Raw genomic sequence first — 19,163 nt, forward strand, 5'->3', positions numbered from 1 at the left:
GTGTATTTCATTGTGTAAGATGAGTAGATGCGTAAGTCAAATTTTATAGGCCTATATTGTGAATTTCTTTGAAGTTTTAAAGGCTAAGGAAAAGGATGACGTACACCAAGAATAGCTACATCGTCGGGAATGCTACTTCATGACAACGTCACTGTCAAGTTGATGACGGCACGACCACGAATATTGAAGAAGGAGTAGGAAATTATTACCGTCCCATAGTAAAATCAGAAAGCACTCGATTATGTGTTCATGCTGGCGTTTCGTGGTAAGGGGAGAAAACACATTAGTGTCATTTTTATTGGGTTACCGTGCAACTATTTCTGTGGGAACGTTTTTATCACATGTAAACAATTTTTTTATTAGCGTCACCTTGATTTGTGGTAACTTCTTTGTAAATTTCTACAATATATAAGCTGCAGGCTGCTGCCCTCATTTTCTTATACGTTATAGTTTATATCATAATACATGTATATAATTCAATCATATTATTGATTGTCGGTTTTCGTATTTTGTTTTTATATCTAGTTATTAAAACTAGGAGTAGCCTACTTCGTCACGTCTATGAATGTCGGCAATTTTTTATTCAAAAATATCCAACTCACTATGGTTGGTTAGGTCTCGCGTTCTTCATCATCTACTATGCGTCCGCAGAATAAATATCTGACGTCATCCCTAAAAAACTTCAATGTACACAAGTAGATGATGAAATTAACCGCATAGTTGAAAACAATGAAATTTGAAATTGCGATTGACCATTCGCGGAGGTATATCGGGGCACCTGTTATCAAATAAACCCACTTGAATATAACATACGGGGCCATTGAAAGGAAATATATCAAAGAAACGATGAACAGATTTTTGACTAGTTTCCTCTGCAGTATTTCAGTTTTGGAGTCTTTAGCAAAGAGCTTATCATTGCCTGCTCGGAAAACCCCAGCTACAATCAGAGTGTTGATGATGAAGACGATACAGACGGGAGCAACCATATTGGTGTTGAATTGCCAGGCAGTAACGACCTCCAATATCCAGGTTGGAAGAATGCCTTGCTCTTTCGAACATATTCGCCTGGGAACGCCTTGGATTTGTATCGTGGACGACACATAGACTAAAAACGCTGGACAGTAAAACGTAAAAGAGATTAATAAAAGGATAACAAGAATGATATTCCGCCGTCGACTGGTGAAGAGGCTTGCCACCTTTAAAGGATACCAAACCGCCACACAGCGTTCTATACTGTAAGCTATGATAATGTACGCCGACATAAACACAAAACAATTCCAAACGAAGATTCGGAGTTGACAACCAATATCTGTGGCGCCAGACGCGATGTTGATATCTCCGTTTGTGACGTAAAATAAACCATTATGAAGCCAGGTCTGAAAACTCATCACCAGGTTCCCGGTATCTGACACAGCCAAAGACACTAGGTACACGCTTGCTGCCGTGTTCCTCCTTCTCTGCCTAATGAAAATAATAACGGAGAACATGTTGCCAACAAACCCAAAGATTATGACAACCAACATTAAGTAGGCCCCAAAGAACTTGTTGAGGAATCCCAGAAATGATGGTGCGTCCTCGGCCCCTTCGACTTCGGTCGTGGTTTGAAAATGGTCCATCATACATGTACGTTTTCTGCGGTAACTAAATTATTTGTAAAGTTTTAATCCAGGTTTATCATAAGGCTTTTGACAAATGAGAACTCTGTATATGTAAAGCGTGTATCAAAAGAATATTTCTGAGATCAACTCATTACCCTTTACGAGTTTGAATTTTCACCAACGTACCAAATTGCCCGATTACTTTTCTTGTTCTGAAACTGTCTTGAAACTCAAGGCTCTAATACATGTACTTGAATAATAAAAACGTGATACGCACTTTTTAACATATGCTTTTGTGTGTTATACTTTAAAAATCTAAAATTCGACGGATCCCGAGGACAAAACCCATTCCTCCGTTTGAGGAACAAAATAACCGGACTCAGTGAGAGACAAACGAAACACAGATTCTGAAGTATACACAGTTTTCGAAGGATAGAACGGTGCTCCTCATGACGAAGAAGGAAAAACTCGCACTCATCCTGGACACTGTATATAAAGAAACTTCTAACAAGACCCGAGCTACATCTGATCCAACACCTCCATCCTATTTCTTATTTTCAACTTGACCTTTAACTGGTCGAAGCTTCTACCTTGCTCTAGCATCTGTTCCCTGGGAACGAGAGAATGGGTACTGCCTAATATGGGATCTTCTGTATGTACCTGCAGTGCTGATGCAATGAACTACATGCACAACTAGGACTCCCTTGTCCGGCAAATGGATTTTTCCCTCTGGTGTTATTACGCCTAATCTTGGTTATGTACGCGAAAGGTGGCGGACCAGTGTCGAAGATGTTGTTCACTTCGCATTGCTTTTGCGTTGAGAGAAACACAGAAGGCAGCTAGTTTCAAAGTCTTCGGCGTCCACATACGAAAAGGTATTGGACACAAGTTTGGCCGGCTTCACAATTGTCGTCACTGTACAAGCCAAATCGTCCGTTTGTCTTCCAAGTTTTCCGTATCAATAGAATCAGTGTTGGGCAAGTTGCCGATTATGATCGAATACGTTGTTTACAATGTGGCTTTGCGATTCTTCGATGCAGTCTCCTATATGACGTATATTTGTGTACCAATCAATCATAACTTATGTAGGGACTCGTTTTGAACCCGTCAACTAAACACTTCAACCAACGCCTTTCTTGACTTCCATATATCTGCATGTGATGCATCTCAGAAACGGGTGGTACTTGTACTGAGGCTCAAATTTCGACTCTCCTCTAATGACATGGACAATAGACGCCTTGGTCTTTCAACAATTTTACAGCGCGATTCGTTGAAACTAAAGTTTCAATAGCACACCAATGCTAGCTTTTGTCGTTTCCTTAAAGTTACATGAACCAATGGTTACTTCGCGTGATCGGCGGTGTAATTCGAATCTGCCGAAACGACCGATGAACGCAAAAGCTGCCGGAAATAAGAATCGGTATCGATTAGTTGTTGGCTATAAGTGCATTATTTAATCCGTAGTATGTTAATGTTATTGTGTAAGATGAGCAGATGCGTAATTCAAATTTTATAGCCCTATATTTTGAAATTCTTTAAGTTTAAAAGACTAAGGAAAAGGATGAAGCACACCAAGGATTACTTCACCGTCGGGAACTACTTCATGGACAACGTCACTGTCAAGTTGATGACGGCACGACCACGAATATTGAAGAAGACGGAGCAGTATTATTATCGTCCCATAGTAAAAGCAGAAAGCACGCGATTATAAGTTCATGTTGGCGTTTCGTGGTTGGGGGTGAGAACACACTAGTGTCAGTTATATTGCTTACCTTGCAACTATTTTTGTGGGAAAGTTTTTACCACGTGTAAGTGATTTCTCATTAAAGACACCTAGATTTGTGGTAACTTCGTTGTAAATTTCTACAATATATGAGCTGCAAGCTGATGCCCTCATTTTCTTATACGTTATAAGCGCGCAGCAGAAAAGCCGAAGCTTTTCTGCGAAGCGCTACTATGGTTAACGTGCATACGACGTATCCAATGTAAACAATGTTTCTCAAGTCCATGGATTCGTTTCAAATGGCTTAAATTTGACTTAAAATGGCCGCCAGAAGAGATAAACGCGCGAATGAAGCAACTCGACTATTCTGAGCTCCGAGAGAGAACCACACGATTATTCTCACTTTTTTTTAATCAAACTTCAATTGCTGGGGGTTTGCCCCCCCCCCCCCGACATATGTGTTTTGATTTTTGATACTTTAGTGATAATATCCAAAAGATGCTTAAAATGGATATAATCCCGAAATAATGAAGCAAAAGACGGGCAGGCGTTCGAGGAAAAAAATTTTATTTTGAGATTTCAATAAACCTTTTAAACGAATTCCACATGGGCCGTGGTGGAATCCGAAGACACCTTAAGGAGGAATGTATGTTTTTATGGGGTACCATTGGTTTTGCAGATCTTCTGGTTTTTTCTAAAGAATAATCAATATTCCCTAGCAGGCTTTTTATGCTCCCAGGTATGAAGAGGGTTCTATGTTCTTTAGGTTCTTTGTTCATCAGTCTGGTGTTCCTCAAGAGTCAAGTGTCTTCAAGTCTCTTGGCCTGCAAAAACCCTTTCCAACCAATTTTTTATGCATTAACCATTCGGCAACATGTTGGTGGGGGAAAAACCTGATCCCTGACCCCTTGAATTGGTTGCCCAGGTACGACCACAAGCAATTGTCTCAAGGAAGCCACCAGTACGACCTCTTGGTAGTCTTGCCAATATCATGCCAGTGAAAAGGAAGGGTAATGATGGTTGAGGGTTGCAGTTTAGGTACCATCGAAGGAGTACCTCTTCCTCGCTCTGGGTTAAACGTGTCAAAGGCCTGCACCATCATGAAGGTTTGGAGGTTCCACTCAAGCGCCCCGGGGTAAGCAGCTCAGAAGGACTTATTGAGAGGCCAATAGGGGGGTTGAGGGGCCTTCCCCCAATGCACTAGCTAAAACATGTCAGAAGGACGGGGGTTAGGGGGGGGGCTTTCTTTGCCGGCTATTAATGATGATGGAGTTGAGTTACTGCTAAAGCGATACACGGAGAAAACTGTCTATCAAAACAAAAAATTGGCGGAAGGAACTATAGCAGGTTCCCAACCAGGGGGTTTGGGGGGTTTCCCCCCAACCTAAAGGCGCTGCGCGCTTACTAGGGCACTGCACTGATAATATTAGTTCATATCATAATTCATGTATATAATTCAATCATATTATTGATTGTCGGTTTTCTTATTTCGTTTTTATATTTAGTTATTAAAACTAGGAGTAGCCTACTTCGTCATGTCTATGAATGTCGGCGATGTTTTATTCAATAATAACTAACTCACCATGGTTAGGTCCCGCGTTCTTCATCATCTAATATGCGTCCGCAGAATAAATATCTGACGTCATCCCTAAAGTACTTCAATGTACACAAGTAGATGATGAAATTAACCGCATAGTTGAAAACAATGAAATTCGAGATTGCGGTTGACCATTCGAGGAGGTATACCGGGGCACCTGTAATCAAATCAACCCAGCGGAATATAACATACGGGGCCATTGAAAGGAAGTATATCAAAGAAATGATGAACAGATTTTTGACTAGTTTTCTCTGCAGTATTTCAGTCTTGGAGTCTTTAACAAAGTGCATGTTATTGCTTGCTCGGAAAACTCCAGCTACAATCAGAGTGTTGATGATGAAGACGATACAGACAGGAGCAACCATATTGGTGTTGAATAGCCAGACAGTAAAGGCTTCCAATATCCAGGTTGGAAGAATGCCTTGCTCTTTCGAACATAACCGCCTGGTAATGCCTTGGATTTGTATCGTGGACGACACATAAGTTAAAAACGCTGGACAGTAAAACGTAAAAGAGATTAATAAAAGGATGACGAGAATGATATTCCGCCGTCGACTAGTGAAGAGGCTTGCCACCTTTAAAGGATACCAAACCGCTACACAGCGTTCTATACTGTAAGCGATGATGATGTACCCCGACATAAACACAAAACAATTCCAAACGAAGATTCGGAGTTGACAACCAATATCTGTGGCGCCAGACGCGATGTTAATATCTCCGTTTGTGACGTAAAATAAACCATTATGAAGCCAGGTCTGAAAACTCATGACCAGGTTCCCGGTATCTGACACAGCCAACGACACTAGGTACACGCTTGCTGCCGTGTTCCTCCTTCTTTGCCTTACGAAGATGATAATGGAGAACATGTTGCCAACGAGCCCAAAGATTATGACCACCAGCATTAGGTAGGCTCCAAAGAACTTGTTGAGGAGTCCTAGAAATGATGATGCGATCTCCGACCTCTCGACCTTGGTCGTGGTTTCAACAAGGTCCATCGTTCTCTTGCTGCTGTAAAAAAAGTTATTTGTGTAGCTATTGCACCATGTCTATATTTATCTTTTGGCTAAGTACATATAGAGAGAACTATGAGAACTATATGCAACACTCGCCTCAAAAGTATCTTTCTGAAATCGGTTCAACTCATTACAAGTTTAAATATTCGGCAACGTAGCGACCAGTTCGAATACTTTACTTACTTTGAATCTGTCGTAGTAGTTAAGAATGTAACACTCGAATTGGTCATAACTTGATGCATGCGTGACATGCACGCATGAATACTCTTCGGTGCGACACTTTCCAAACTTGAAGAGCCACGGATCCCAAAGACAAAAATAATCCCTTGATGGGCAGAGACATGTATTCATCCAAGACCGGAGGTGTGGCGCTTAGAGCTTATTAAAATGTCAAGTTGTGGTAAATACATGGCTGGGATGGATTAAAGTGGAATTAGTTCTCAATCTGTGATTGATTCTAAATCTACAGAGTCAGGCCATCACAGCAATATACTTTTTGACAATATCTTAAAGAAAATGTGGTCTCACTGGTCAGTTTAGAACTCGTAGATCGGGCCATATCAATGCGCGAGTGTCGATTTGACGGAAGTCATTTTTTACTCAGGCATTTGGAATTTGAATGTTGTAAAGTTTTATTATGATATTGGTAAATGTTTCTACTTAATACGTATACAATTTGGTGAGGATTGATTGGCCCTAGGCGAACTTTTTACCAAAACCTATGATCAGCAATGAACGCGTAATGTACACAGTGTCTAATACAGTTAATATCAATAACTGTGAGTGACAAAGCAAACCCAGAAGAACATGCACAAACAGTGTTCGAAGGATAGAACGGTGCTCCTCGTGACGAAGACGAAAACACACGCACTCATCCTGAACACCGTACAGAACTTTCTCACCAAGGCCAGGGCGAACTCGATCCAACACGTTCATTTTAGATTTGACCTTTGCCCGGTCGAAGCTAGTCCTTTATTCATACAACCCCACTCTATTAAGCTTGATTATGTACGCAAAAGTTGGCGGGCCAGTGTCGAAGATGTTACCCGCTTCGCTTTTGCTTTTAGGAACACAGAAGGCTGATCGTTCCAAAGTCATCGGCGTTACAGAAGTGTGTCCCGTTCGTCCTTAGATGTCCGCTTGATGAGAATCAAATTTGCCGAGTTGCCGCATGCCGATCTACCGGCGCTGTGTATATTATCAATCCTTGAAAGGAGGTGGCATTAGAGATGACGTTCACCACCGGCATCAAGTCGGCATTAGTTGCCGATTAGAATCAAAAACGTACCTTACAATGTGGCTTTGCGATTTCACGGTACAGTCCTAATTCATGACGTGAGTGAACAAATCAATCATAAGTCATGAAGGGACTTCGTGTCGAACCCGTCAGCTAAACACTTCCACCGATGCGCTTCTTGACTTCGATATATTTGCGATGAGTCTCAGATGAGGGCGGTACTTATAATGCCCGAACTCGAACCTCCTCAAATGACATGGACAATAGATGCCGTGGTCTTCCCATCCCTCATCTTTGACAAGTTTACGAGCGTGTTGCTTTGAAATTTAAGTTTCACTGGTAAATCATTGCTAGCTTTTGTCTTTTTCTTTAACTCACATGAACCATAGACCCGGGCAAAAGATTAAACGAAAACCTGACTTCATTGATCGATATCACTTCGCGTGATCGGCGGTGTAATTCGAAACTGCCGAAGCGACGCAGGAGCACAAAAGCTGTTGCAATTATTTGAAAAGAGGGTGGTATGATATTGTCTAGCCGTTGGATAAGTGCATTGTTTAGTCAGGACTTTTTGTGTAAGACGAGGAGTTGTTTGATTCAGATTTTGTATAATTTGAAAAATTTTAACAATAAAACTTTAAGATTAAGGTAAAAAGGTGATACCATTGCGTGACTTCGTTCGTGTTCTTTCTTCTGTCACAGACGTATATGATGACGAAAAAGAATAGTAAGGTATTTAAGGCTATTTGATCATATAATTATAAAATATAATACTTTGCGTGAGCTATATCAAAGCAGAATGCACGCGTGCGTGCGCGCGTGTGTGCATGAGCCAACTTATAACAATCAATTCATGATGCATTAAAATGGAAACCGTTATTTACTGAGATAAATACAGATATAATTTTGAAATAAAAATTAATAATTCGAATAAGGTTATACATTTGTCTAAAAGACTTGTACATTACACAACGATATACATAATTGTATACAGATGATACAAATCGTTTAAAAATTGTTAAAAATATCCAGGATTGGTAGAGTTATTTTTGGAGGCCGAGTCTGTAAATTCTCCAGAACAGGAATGATGCCTCGGAATGCATTAGTCAACCTGGTTAAGTGACTGTTAACCAGAAAAGTTAATATTCTTTTGACAAGAATGAAGATTTATGTGGCTTTCTATCTTTACCTGTCTCCCTTGGAGGGTTCAATCTCATGTTCGCGGGCCCTACAATTGTAGGTCAAACATTAAACCGTAACATCAGCTGTATAGCGTAACCAGACTTTACCTGGTGTTCTGTTAAATATCAACTGATACACGTATATGCAATTTCTCTGGAATTCAAATGGCCAACCCTCATCGGACGCTTGATCAAACGTCCGGAAAGCCTCGACGCTTCTACAAGACGTGTTCCTATTAACCTAAATGCAACGAATTCGTTGCATTGCTTGGCCCAGTCAGAATTGTTCCTTGGCTTTGCCCAAAGTATAACCGAGAGGAGTCTTCCAATGAAATGAGCGGAACTTGTTCGTTGCATACTTATCGAACGATCTATAAAATGTGGATAAACAGCTGATAGTAGGGCCTACGCGCGCAAGTGTTTTTGTATTTGACACGACTTCTGTTTTACACCTCGGCTGGTAGACATAAGTCCGAGTCTGTTGGACCCAACATACCGGATTAATTAATTTGGATGATGTGATAAAGTATTCGTTCTTATAATAGAGGTAAGCCACAGCTTTTGCACTCTCTGATGACAATAACTACTTTTTTCAATTTTTTTAATTCTGGTCCGGTGATGCATATATATATCTTAATCGAAAGAATCTAAGTTTTGCTGCTCTACAAATCGTATGCCATCGATCATTTGCATGACTTTTGGAACGAAAAGATTTAAAGATTTTTTTAAATGAGAACAGGTTAAAAGCATTTTTAATAGACCCCAGGTCCTTGAGGATCGAAACTTCATCCCAACTGAAAACACACATAATAGTAATTGGTATTCTATTGTCCGTTGGGATGTGGTTTGGATCTCCGTAGATTCACCTGTGTATATACCTAATGGAAATCGTTTTCCAAAGCTGTTTGTGCAGGAGGCCCTAATAGCTAGGCTGTCAGGTAGAATAAACCTAAGCAAGCATTATATGAAAATAGCTCTCATGGGGGCAAGTCATCAGCACCCACTACATAGGCCACCGGCAACAAACTAACCCACTGTGTGCCTTATGAAATGTCTTGCGGTTATCTCCCTTAATTAAGGTATCTTCGAGGGCGAATGTATTTGTGATTAAAGTTCATTAGAAAAAGTGAGAAATAAAGATTTAACACTTTAGTAGATTTGACAACAAAACATCAGAATACAAGTAAAATTATATTGCGAGACGTCGTTAATCTCGTAGCAAAGGTTTGGGCAGAATTACAAATGTTTGTGGGTTTTTTACTGCAAAACATCGGGATCGCGACGCCAAAACTACATGTATATGAAAATCAAAAATAAAGGCAACAAATTCATCACGTCTTTAGGAATGCTTGTCCAACACAGCAAACTATGTTTTGTCGGCGCTTACCGAACTGCATACCTTTACCTGAATCAAAGTGCCACAGTTTGCTAGTTAATTAAGTAAAGCCCTCAATCATTCCAGTCTTATCAATATAGATTGAAACTCTGAAAATATTTAGGCCTACGCGAGTGATATTGCGCAGCGAATACAGGAGATAATTTGTCATTGCGTTTGAAGGATTCGTTTCATTCAGCAAGAGGGAGAGAGCAGTTTGCCTTCGAGGTGAGCATAACAGCAGGAGATCGAGAACCACCACTTACTTCACCAATGATTTATTTTCCCTTCACCAATCAAGCCAATCATAGAAGAGCTGGTGAACATGTGGCGAACTACTGGTTGCATTTCTTTGAAGTCTGGTGGCTCAAAACCAAACACGATTTTAGGGGTTCAGCATTCTCAAAGCAGAAATATAAAGAATCTTCAGCGAAGTCCAATGGTCATTTGGGGGATTCCCTGGATAGGCCATATTTTGTTTCTGGATATTTCTCATTCATTCTTGGCACATATGCAGATGGACACAAAAAATAATAATCTGTAGTTTCATCCAGATTGGTCAAGAAAAAAACTGTACCGAGCGGAAAATGTCCGAAAACAAAGCACTGCGTCAATGTACACAAATGCATACACATTTTTTCATTTTCGTTACCATGATTACTTAAATAAAAAGATCCCGTTTGTTTTCATTTGAGGCAAGGATCAATAGAAACTGAACTTCCAGTAGTTCGCCCTCCAGAGCCCCAAACGATGCGGACATAACATGTACGAATGGATAATAGCTGGACCAAATGGCCAATCATTTGCTCGGCAATGTTAGCTTTGTTTCATATTTGGACGTCCAACCCGAACAGGAGCAAACTGTTTTTGTGATGTTTGCAAACAAATGTTTAGACAACTTTGCTAATGTGGGCCAGGCTTTACTGAAATAAGGCGGGAACATCATAGATCATCTCGTAGCGAGTAGGCTATCACATCTGGTTTGTGAGAGGTGAGATTTATGCCTACCTGATGAAACCGACCAACGGATGTTGGTGGTCTGATGTTCGCCAGGCATGTAAGCTTACTTCTAAATTCTTTCATCTAACTAGTCATGACTCTGTGTAGTAATTGCGAACCATAAATTACGGTGGCCCATTAGGGACATCATGTTTTTTTTTAGATTCAAATACGATTTTTTTTTCTCGAATTTTCTCCACGGAATTAAGTATTTTCTCCGCGGAAATAACATTTATCTCCACGGAAATAAATACTTTTCTCCACGGAAATAAATACTTTTCTCCACGGAATTAAGTATTTTCTCCGCGGAAATAACATTTATCTCCACGGAAATAAATACTTTTCTCCACGGAAATAAATACTTTTCTCCACGGAATTAAGTATTTTCTCCGCGGAAATAACATTTATCTCCACGGAAATAAATACTTTTCTCCACGGAAATAAATACTTTTCTCCACGGAATTAAGTATTTTCTCCGCGGAAATAACATTTATCTCCACGGAAATAAATACTTTTCTCCACGGAATTAAGTATTTTCTCCGCGGAAATAACATTTATCTCCACGGAAATAACATTTATCTCCACGGAAATAAATACTTTTCTCCACGGAAATAAATACTTTTCTCCACGGAAATAACATTTATCTCCACGGAAATAACATTTATCTCCACGGAAATAAATACTTTTCTCCACGGAAATAAATACTTTTCTCCACGGAATTAAGTATTTTCTCCGCGGAAATAACATTTATCTCCACGGAAATAAATACTTTTCTCCACGGAATTAAGTATTTTCTCCGCGGAAATAACATTTATCTCCACGGAAATAACATTTATCTCCACGGAAATAAATACTTTTCTCCACGGAAATAAATACTTTTCTCCACGGAAATAACATTTATCTCCACGGAAATAACATTTATCTCCACGGAAATAAATACTTTTCTCCACGGAAATAAATACTTTTCTCCACGGAATTAAGTATTTTCTCCGCGGAAATAACATTTATCTCCACGGAAATAAATACTTTTCTCCACGGAATTAAGTATTTTCTCCGCGGAAATAACATTTATCTCCACGGAAATAAATACTTTTCTCCACGGAAATAAATACTTTTCTCCACGGAATTAAGTATTTTCTCCGCGGAAATAACATTTATCTCCACGGAAATAAATACTTTTCTCCACGGAAATAAATACTTTTCTCCACGGAATTAAGTATTTTCTCCGCGGAAATAACATTTATCTCCGCGGAAATAAATAATTGATTCCGCTGATATGATTGGTCCTGCATTTTAGAGGACGAGGTCAAGGTGAAACTATTAACCCTTAAACCCCAACCTTGCGGTAGGCTCGGGAACCAAGCTGTACAGGCGCTGCCCGCTGGAACACGAGGCCGCTTGTCAATCCCGTTTGACATTGTCAGATCTGACTATACGTGTATAGTGTTGGCATGAAGACTGTGGAAGATGTAAGTAACACGATGATTGTCAGATTTGATACGTTTTGAATCATAAAAATGCAGTTGGTAGCATCTTTGTAGAGTGGCCTAGTATCAGTGAAGAAAACGGTACGTGGAGACCCACTGCCGATGTTATGTATAGCTAGCTATCGCGCGCAGTAGCTAGCTATACATAACATCGGCAGTGGGTCTCCACGTACCGTTTTCTTCACTGATACTAGGCCACTCTACAAAGATGCTACCAACTGCATTTTTATGATTCAAAACGTATCAAATCTGACAATCATCGTGTTACTTACATCTTCCACAGTCTTCATGCCAACACTATACACGTATAGTCAGATCTGACAATGTCAAACGGGATTGACAAGCGGCCTCGTGTTCCAGCGGGCAGCGCCTGTACAGCTTGGTTCCCGAGCCTACCGCAAGGTTGGGGTTTAAGGGTTAATAGTTTCACCTTGACCTCGTCCTCTAAAATGCAGGACCAATCATATCAGCGGAATCAATTATTTATTTCCGCGGAGAAAATACTTAATTCCGTGGAGAAAAGTATTTATTTCCGTGGAGAAAAGTATTTATTTCCGTGGAGATAAATGTTATTTCCGCGGAGAAAATACTTAATTCCGTGGAGAAAAGTATTTATTTCCGTGGAGATAAATGTTATTTCCGCGGAGAAAATACTTAATTCCGTGGAGAAAAGTATTTATTTCCGTGGAGATAAATGTTATTTCCGTGGAGATAAATGTTATTTCCGCGGAGAAAATACTTAATTCCGTGGAGAAAAGTATTTATTTCCGTGGAGATAAATGTTATTTCCGCGGAGAAAATACTTAATTCCGTGGAGAAAAGTATTTATTTCCGTGGAGATAAATGTTATTTCCGCGGAGAAAATACTTAATTCCGTGGAGAAAAGTATTTATTTCCGTGGAGATAAATGTTATTTCCGCGGAGAAAATACTTAATTCCGTGGAGAAAAGTATTTATTTCCGTGGAGATAAATGTTATTTCCGCGGAGAAAATACTTAATTCCGTGGAGAAAAGTATTTATTTCCGTGGAGAAAAGTATTTATTTCCGTGGAGATAAATGTTATTTCCGTGGAGATAAATGTTATTTCCGCGGAGAAAATACTTAATTCCGTGGAGAAAAGTATTTATTTCCGTGGAGATAAATGTTATTTCCGCGGAGAAAATACTTAATTCCGTGGAGAAAAGTATTTATTTCCGTGGAGATAAATGTTATTTCCGCGGAGAAAATACTTAATTCCGTGGAGAAAAGTATTTATTTCCGTGGAGATAAATGTTATTTCCGCGGAGAAAATACTTAATTCCGTGGAGAAAAGTATTTATTTCCGTGGAGATAAATGTTATTTCCGCGGAGAAAATACTTAATTCCGTGGAGAAAAGTATTTATTTCCGTGGAGAAAAGTATTTATTTCCGTGGAGAAAAGTATTTATTTCCGTGGAGATAAATGTTATTTCCGTGGAGATAAATGTTATTTCCGTGGAGATAAATGTTATTTCCGTGGAGAAAAGTATTTATTTCCGTGGAGAAAAGTATTTATTTCCGTGGAGATAAATGTTATTTCCGCGGAGAAAATACTTAATTCCGTGGAGAAAAGTATTTATTTCCGTGGAGAAAAGTATTTATTTCCGTGGAGAAAAGTATTTATTTCCGTGGAGATAAATGTTATTTCCGTGGAGATAAATGTTATTTCCGTGGAGATAAATGTTATTTCCGTGGAGAAAAGTATTTATTTCCGTGGAGAAAAGTATTTATTTCCGTGGAGAAAAGTATTTATTTCCGTGGAGATAAATGTTATTTCCGTGGAGATAAATGTTATTTCCGTGGAGATAAATGTTATTTCCGTGGAGAAAAGTATTTATTTCCGTGGAGAAAAGTATTTATTTCCGTGGAGATAAATGTTATTTCCGCGGAGAAAATACTTAATTCCGTGGAGAAAAGTATTTATTTCCGTGGAGAAAAGTATTTATTTCCGTGGAGAAAAGTATTTATTTCCGTGGAGATAAATGTTATTTCCGTGGAGATAAATGTTATTTCCGTGGAGATAAATGTTATTTCCGTGGAGAAAAGTATTTATTTCCGTGGAGAAAAGTATTTATTTCCGTGGAGAAAAGTATTTATTTCCGTGGAGATAAATGTTATTTCCGTGGAGATAAATGTTATTTCCGTGGAGATAAATGTTATTTCCGTGGAGAAAAGTATTTATTTCCGTGGAGAAAAGTATTTATTTCCGTGGAGATAAATGTTATTTCCGTGGAGATAAATGTTATTTCCGCGGAGAAAATACTTAATTCCGTGGAGAAAAGTATTTATTTCCGTGGAGATAAATGTTATTTCCGCGGAGAAAATACTTAATTCCGTGGAGAAAAGTATTTATTTCCGTGGAGATAAATGTTATTTCCGCGGAGAAAATACTTAATTCCGTGGAGAAAAGTATTTATTTCCGTGGAGATAAATGTTATTTCCGTGGAGATAAATGTTATTTCCGCGGAGAAAATACTTAATTCCGTGGAGAAAAGTATTTATTTCCGTGGAGATAAATGTTATTTCCGCGGAGAAAATACTTAATTCCGTGGAGAAAATTCGAGAAAAAAAAATCGTATTTGAATCTAAAAAAAAACATGATGTCCCTAATGGGCCACCGTAATAAATTCGTGTGATATGTGAGGTCATTCAATACTGCCTGGAATGAGCGTAAAATTATCTGGTACCTATTTCCAAGTGGCTGTGGACATACCCTGTAACTTAGCTTTTACCTAAGGATAAAGATAAAAAAATGGTCTCTGCCATATTTCGTTTAAAGGAAACCTACACGAAACGCTTAAAAATGGGGAGTTTTGAACGCCCCAGTTAAAACCTAAGGCGAGATAAGCTTCCATTGATAAATCTTAGCAGTTTCGAGTTCCCCTCAGTTAGTTGATTATGTGAGCTGGGCATCTGGGTAATATTGCATAACGTTGCATAACATTACTGACTCCAGTCAATGAACTGCATAAGAGTTAATAACCAATTTAGTTGTTTTTACTACGCTCAGCTAGTCTGAATAAAGATTTTGTGCCACGACTGGATCTCTTTAATGTTTGCTTTTTTCGTAAGCACCGAACATGACTGAAACCCACATGCGAAAGCCGATGAAGCGAAAGACCGCACTATCGCTGCTTGTAACGTTGGTTATTCTGTAAGCTCTTTATCATGAAAACGTGTACTGAATCAGGAGAAACTTGTAACGAGATGTTGTTGAAGTATCCAATGCCCGCTTCAATTCTGATACTAGTTTCCGTGGCACTAAACCTTTTTTGAACTGGCATGCTATGCGTTTACCTAGCTATTACCTGGCGCACCACCACGGTACGATACCGTCCCGAATTCAGTGTCACAGCATTCCTCAATTTGTGGGGATTGCTGAATGAAGTGTCCCGTACCTCCGAATTTGCGACTGCTACAGAACTGAGAGTACGATGGCCAATATCGAGCGTAGCAAAATACGACTTCGGTGAAATAATCCGTTGGAGAGAGCGTACCTTGGGGAAAGGGGTGATTATGAGGGAATGAAGGTCGTCGGTCTCTTTAGCGCCAACACTTCTCCAGAGACTGCCTCACCAATAACTGATTCCAATCAATCAATCAATCAATCATTTGGGATTTAAGGTGCCGATTCCGGTTAAAATACACTATCAGGCCGTTCAACAATACCGGTGTAATGTTTTTGAGTGTTTCTGTTTTTGAGTGTTTCCCCTCATTGTTTGGGAACGCTCAAAAATAGATTGACAAGTTTTTCTGTGTATCCCCCCTATTGAAAAGTCGTGGTCTCTCTAGCTGCCTATTGTTTGGAAACCTTGACACATGGGAAACAACCACAGATGTTACACCGGATCAGGCTTAATTTCCGAAAAATAGGCAAAATTACCACAGTATTGAATTGATTTGATTAGGACTTCATGACGTACACTTGTATTTTCTATCTTTTCCAAACCCAACCGTACATTTAATAGGCGATGTTATCTGCATCATCATATCAGTCAAACTCGGCCCATCTTAAGCTGAAGAATTCCGATCACGTGCCGTTAAAATATCTTGTTCATCATACGAAAAGTACGTCGGATTCCATTTTAGTAGTCGAAATTCTTAATCTTCACACTACACGGCTTTCTCATTTGAGAACTCAGAGCATCCGATTGGCAATGTGGGGATCGATCGTCACTATATCGCAACGTTGATAAAAGTAGGACTAATTTTCGGTAACGGAAGGTCGTAAAATCTCGCGGTTATGTATTAAGTTGTGGCTGGCCATGGCGACAAAATGTGGCCGACGTGACAAAGCAACGGCAAGTTGTCGTTTTTACCATTCGACTACGACACGTCCTTTCCATCACTGGCGTCATAGGCGTGCGGTGTATTATAGTGCTCTGATCACAGGCGTTTGAAGGCAATTGGCCATTTTAGTCGCCTATACAGTTACGTGGGTGTATTTTTGCCAGGGTTTTGACTAGGCTATCCCTTTTTGCAATTCTTTGATTTTTTTGTCTTGCAAGGGGCGAGGACTGTGTGGTCAGTGACTTGGGCGTGGTGTAAGGGGTTGAGGCGATGTGCCACATGCATAATAGAACGATAACCACGTGCAAAGACAGCTCCATTTTACTCAATGTGTAGTTTAATGATAGACTCCGGCGATATTGTCATGTTTGAAATTTAACACTGTACTATTAAGACATTCAGACAAGGAACCTAAAGGCGGTTGACATTTCAAAATTTACAAGAACATGTAATGGATACAAGTTCAATCCTCAGGCGGTATGAGAGCATCTTCTATCAAGAATTCTAAAATACCTTGGTACCGTAAAGTCAACTTTTAAATGGAAAATGCATAAGCCTCGTTCTGAGAGTGGAGTGTTTTGGACACGCAACCAAGATGCTCTACCAAAGTTCCCTCGGGTTGCACTAAAATGTGGAACCATGCACACAGCTCACTTCAGAAGTTTGAGGCTCTCAAAACACTGCTTCAAACACAAATCAGCCAAGGAAGCATCAACCACCCTAAGTTTTTTAATGAGCACTACACATATTTGCTGAGAAAAACGCTCCAAATAGCCCATTTGCGCGGATTTTAGCGTCACTTGAGCGAGCCGATCCGGACTTCCTATACGGGCTGCCGTAACATAATGTAAACAACGGCGCTACCGGCGCTCCGGGCAGGCGATGGATGGAATTTGCCAAATTCGCACATATTCAAGTTATTTCGTGGCCTATCTTTTTAAGTTTGAGGTATTTTAGAATAGAAATTGAACCCTCGGCTTCGGACCTTGGTTGAGTTACCAAGACACTCTCGGGTGGAGCTAAAATTTCGTCCAAACCCTCGCCTGTCGGCTCGGGTTTGGACTGTATTTTAGCTCCACCCTCGAGTGTCTTGGTAACTCAACCAAGGTCCTCCGCCTCGGGTTCAATTCCTTAAACATTTCGTCTTACAAAAATCGAGGCACGCACCATCAGGGCTCCTTTGTGGATATCCTCCGGATCCTTCCTCATTTAATTCGGACCGGCACAAGGATTTAAGCTTTAAATGAAAACGGGGTTATATACATGTGGGGGCATTATGACCAAGCTGTCAGTTGCCCAGTCACCTTTTACACTACAGCAGCAATTTCAATTTTTTTTAAAATACAAAACGAAGAAATTCTTAAAACATGAAAATTAGGCATTACAAATGTACATGTACGTACATGTACATGTAGCATCGTGTTCGATTATTGTCGCCGCGCTTCCCCTGGCGCTGATCAAAGATTTTTGATACACGCGCAGTCGAGGCGATTTTACGCAACTAACGATATCGCGCCAGGCCCATGTCAATTACATTCTCCGTTGCAGGTTCGAGATGATAAAGAAATCAATTAATTCCTCATCATGTAACGCACCGTACAATGCAGGAAAGATAATTTTTCTTTCCAGACACAGTAGGCGTACTAATATGCATTTGTAGTATTTACATGTCAATCAGCAGAAAGATACTTTCCTCCGATCATTTGGACTGTTTTAGCGCAGGAATGTGCATCAACAACCGTTATATAACCAACTGAGTACAGGCGGGGGAACTGCGCCCACTCTTGCAAAATACGTTATTGATAAGAAAGGGTTTTGTAGGTACATCGACCATCTTGCAAACTCGGTAGTTCGGATACAATAAGGATCACCTAACTTCAAAATGCCGTTTCACAATCAGTTTTACCTTAGCGCTTTTTTCCAATAAATTACAGTTCAATTTATATTGTTACCCGCGCAAAAATATTATATCATGGACCGACCTTTTCAACTATAATGTGAACCACACTTTGAGTTAAGACCTGATGAGCTGATGACAGGAATTGTTGCTCTTGGATTAGTTCTGGCGGAAAGGTATGTAAAACTCAATCCAAGCATGCTGTATGTTACAGCGAATAGTTCAATTCAGGTTCGGTTTAAGTTCAACCCGTTCGAGGCATCTCGCAACCTTCAACGTTACGTTATTAAAATAACGAAAATTGTATCACATCATTTAATCACCATCTGACAAAAAGAAGGAATCCTTGTCTTTTTCTTGCTAGACGGTTAGTTGGTGCCGATCGCTGGCGCCCCTCACGTTAGCTCTCAATGATACTGTCTCCAGTGATTCTCCGCTGGAGCTGATGGTTAACCGGCCTTTTGAGTGTTGGTTATTCAGGACATGTCAGTGCAGCAACAGCGCAAACACATCACGGATTTCCTTTCGTACTTTCTCTACGGAGTATACTCTCACAAAAGAACATTTCATGGTTTAGTGTTCGAAATTTGAAATCTTTGTATTGGGCGAATAAGTTGTTCTTGAGCGTAAACACTCGAAAATGTCAATGTGTCGGTGTCGGGAGTGGTGACCAGGCGACGGGTATACTTTGTCTAGCTGAAATTAATGTCGGGAACAGTTGCGGAAGGACGTAAGCTGATTTTATTG

The 19,163-nt window shown here is 39.9% G+C and overlaps 2 protein-coding genes across 6 annotated transcripts in view; one reads left to right on the forward strand and one right to left on the reverse strand.

The window, feature by feature from the left end:
• Positions 1–2,346: 2,346 nt before the first annotated feature.
• LOC135485679 (neuropeptides capa receptor-like) lies at positions 2,347–7,335 on the reverse strand. 4 transcript variants are annotated; one of them, XM_064768038.1, is made up of 2 exons: positions 7,220–7,335; positions 2,347–5,923 (listed from the first exon to the last, which is right to left on the reverse strand). In XM_064768038.1, the coding sequence occupies exon 2, from the start codon at positions 5,911–5,913 to the stop codon at positions 4,909–4,911; it is 1,005 nt and encodes a 334-aa protein (XP_064624108.1). In that variant the 5' UTR covers positions 5,914–5,923; positions 7,220–7,335; the 3' UTR covers positions 2,347–4,908. The 4 variants fall into 4 exon arrangements, with proteins under 4 accessions (XP_064624108.1, XP_064624109.1, XP_064624107.1 ...); XM_064768039.1 differs by having other exon boundaries at positions 2,347–5,926; XM_064768037.1 differs by having other exon boundaries at positions 6,115–7,335.
• A 1,238-nt stretch (positions 7,336–8,573) lies between these two features.
• The window catches only part of LOC135485678 (FMRFamide receptor-like), a 38,577-nt gene continuing 27,987 nt past the window's right edge, over positions 8,574–19,163 (forward strand). The window contains exon 1 of one of the 2 annotated variants that reach the window (XM_064768032.1): positions 8,574–8,896. The gene's annotated coding sequence lies outside the window, so the exon portion shown is untranslated. Of the gene's footprint in view, positions 8,897–18,878; positions 19,147–19,163 lie in introns of those variants that run through there. The other variant, XM_064768029.1, reaches the window with a different exon arrangement.

Source organism: Lineus longissimus, chromosome 3 (assembly GCF_910592395.1).
Source record: "Lineus longissimus chromosome 3, tnLinLong1.2, whole genome shotgun sequence".
NCBI lineage: Eukaryota > Metazoa > Nemertea > Pilidiophora > Heteronemertea > Lineidae > Lineus > Lineus longissimus.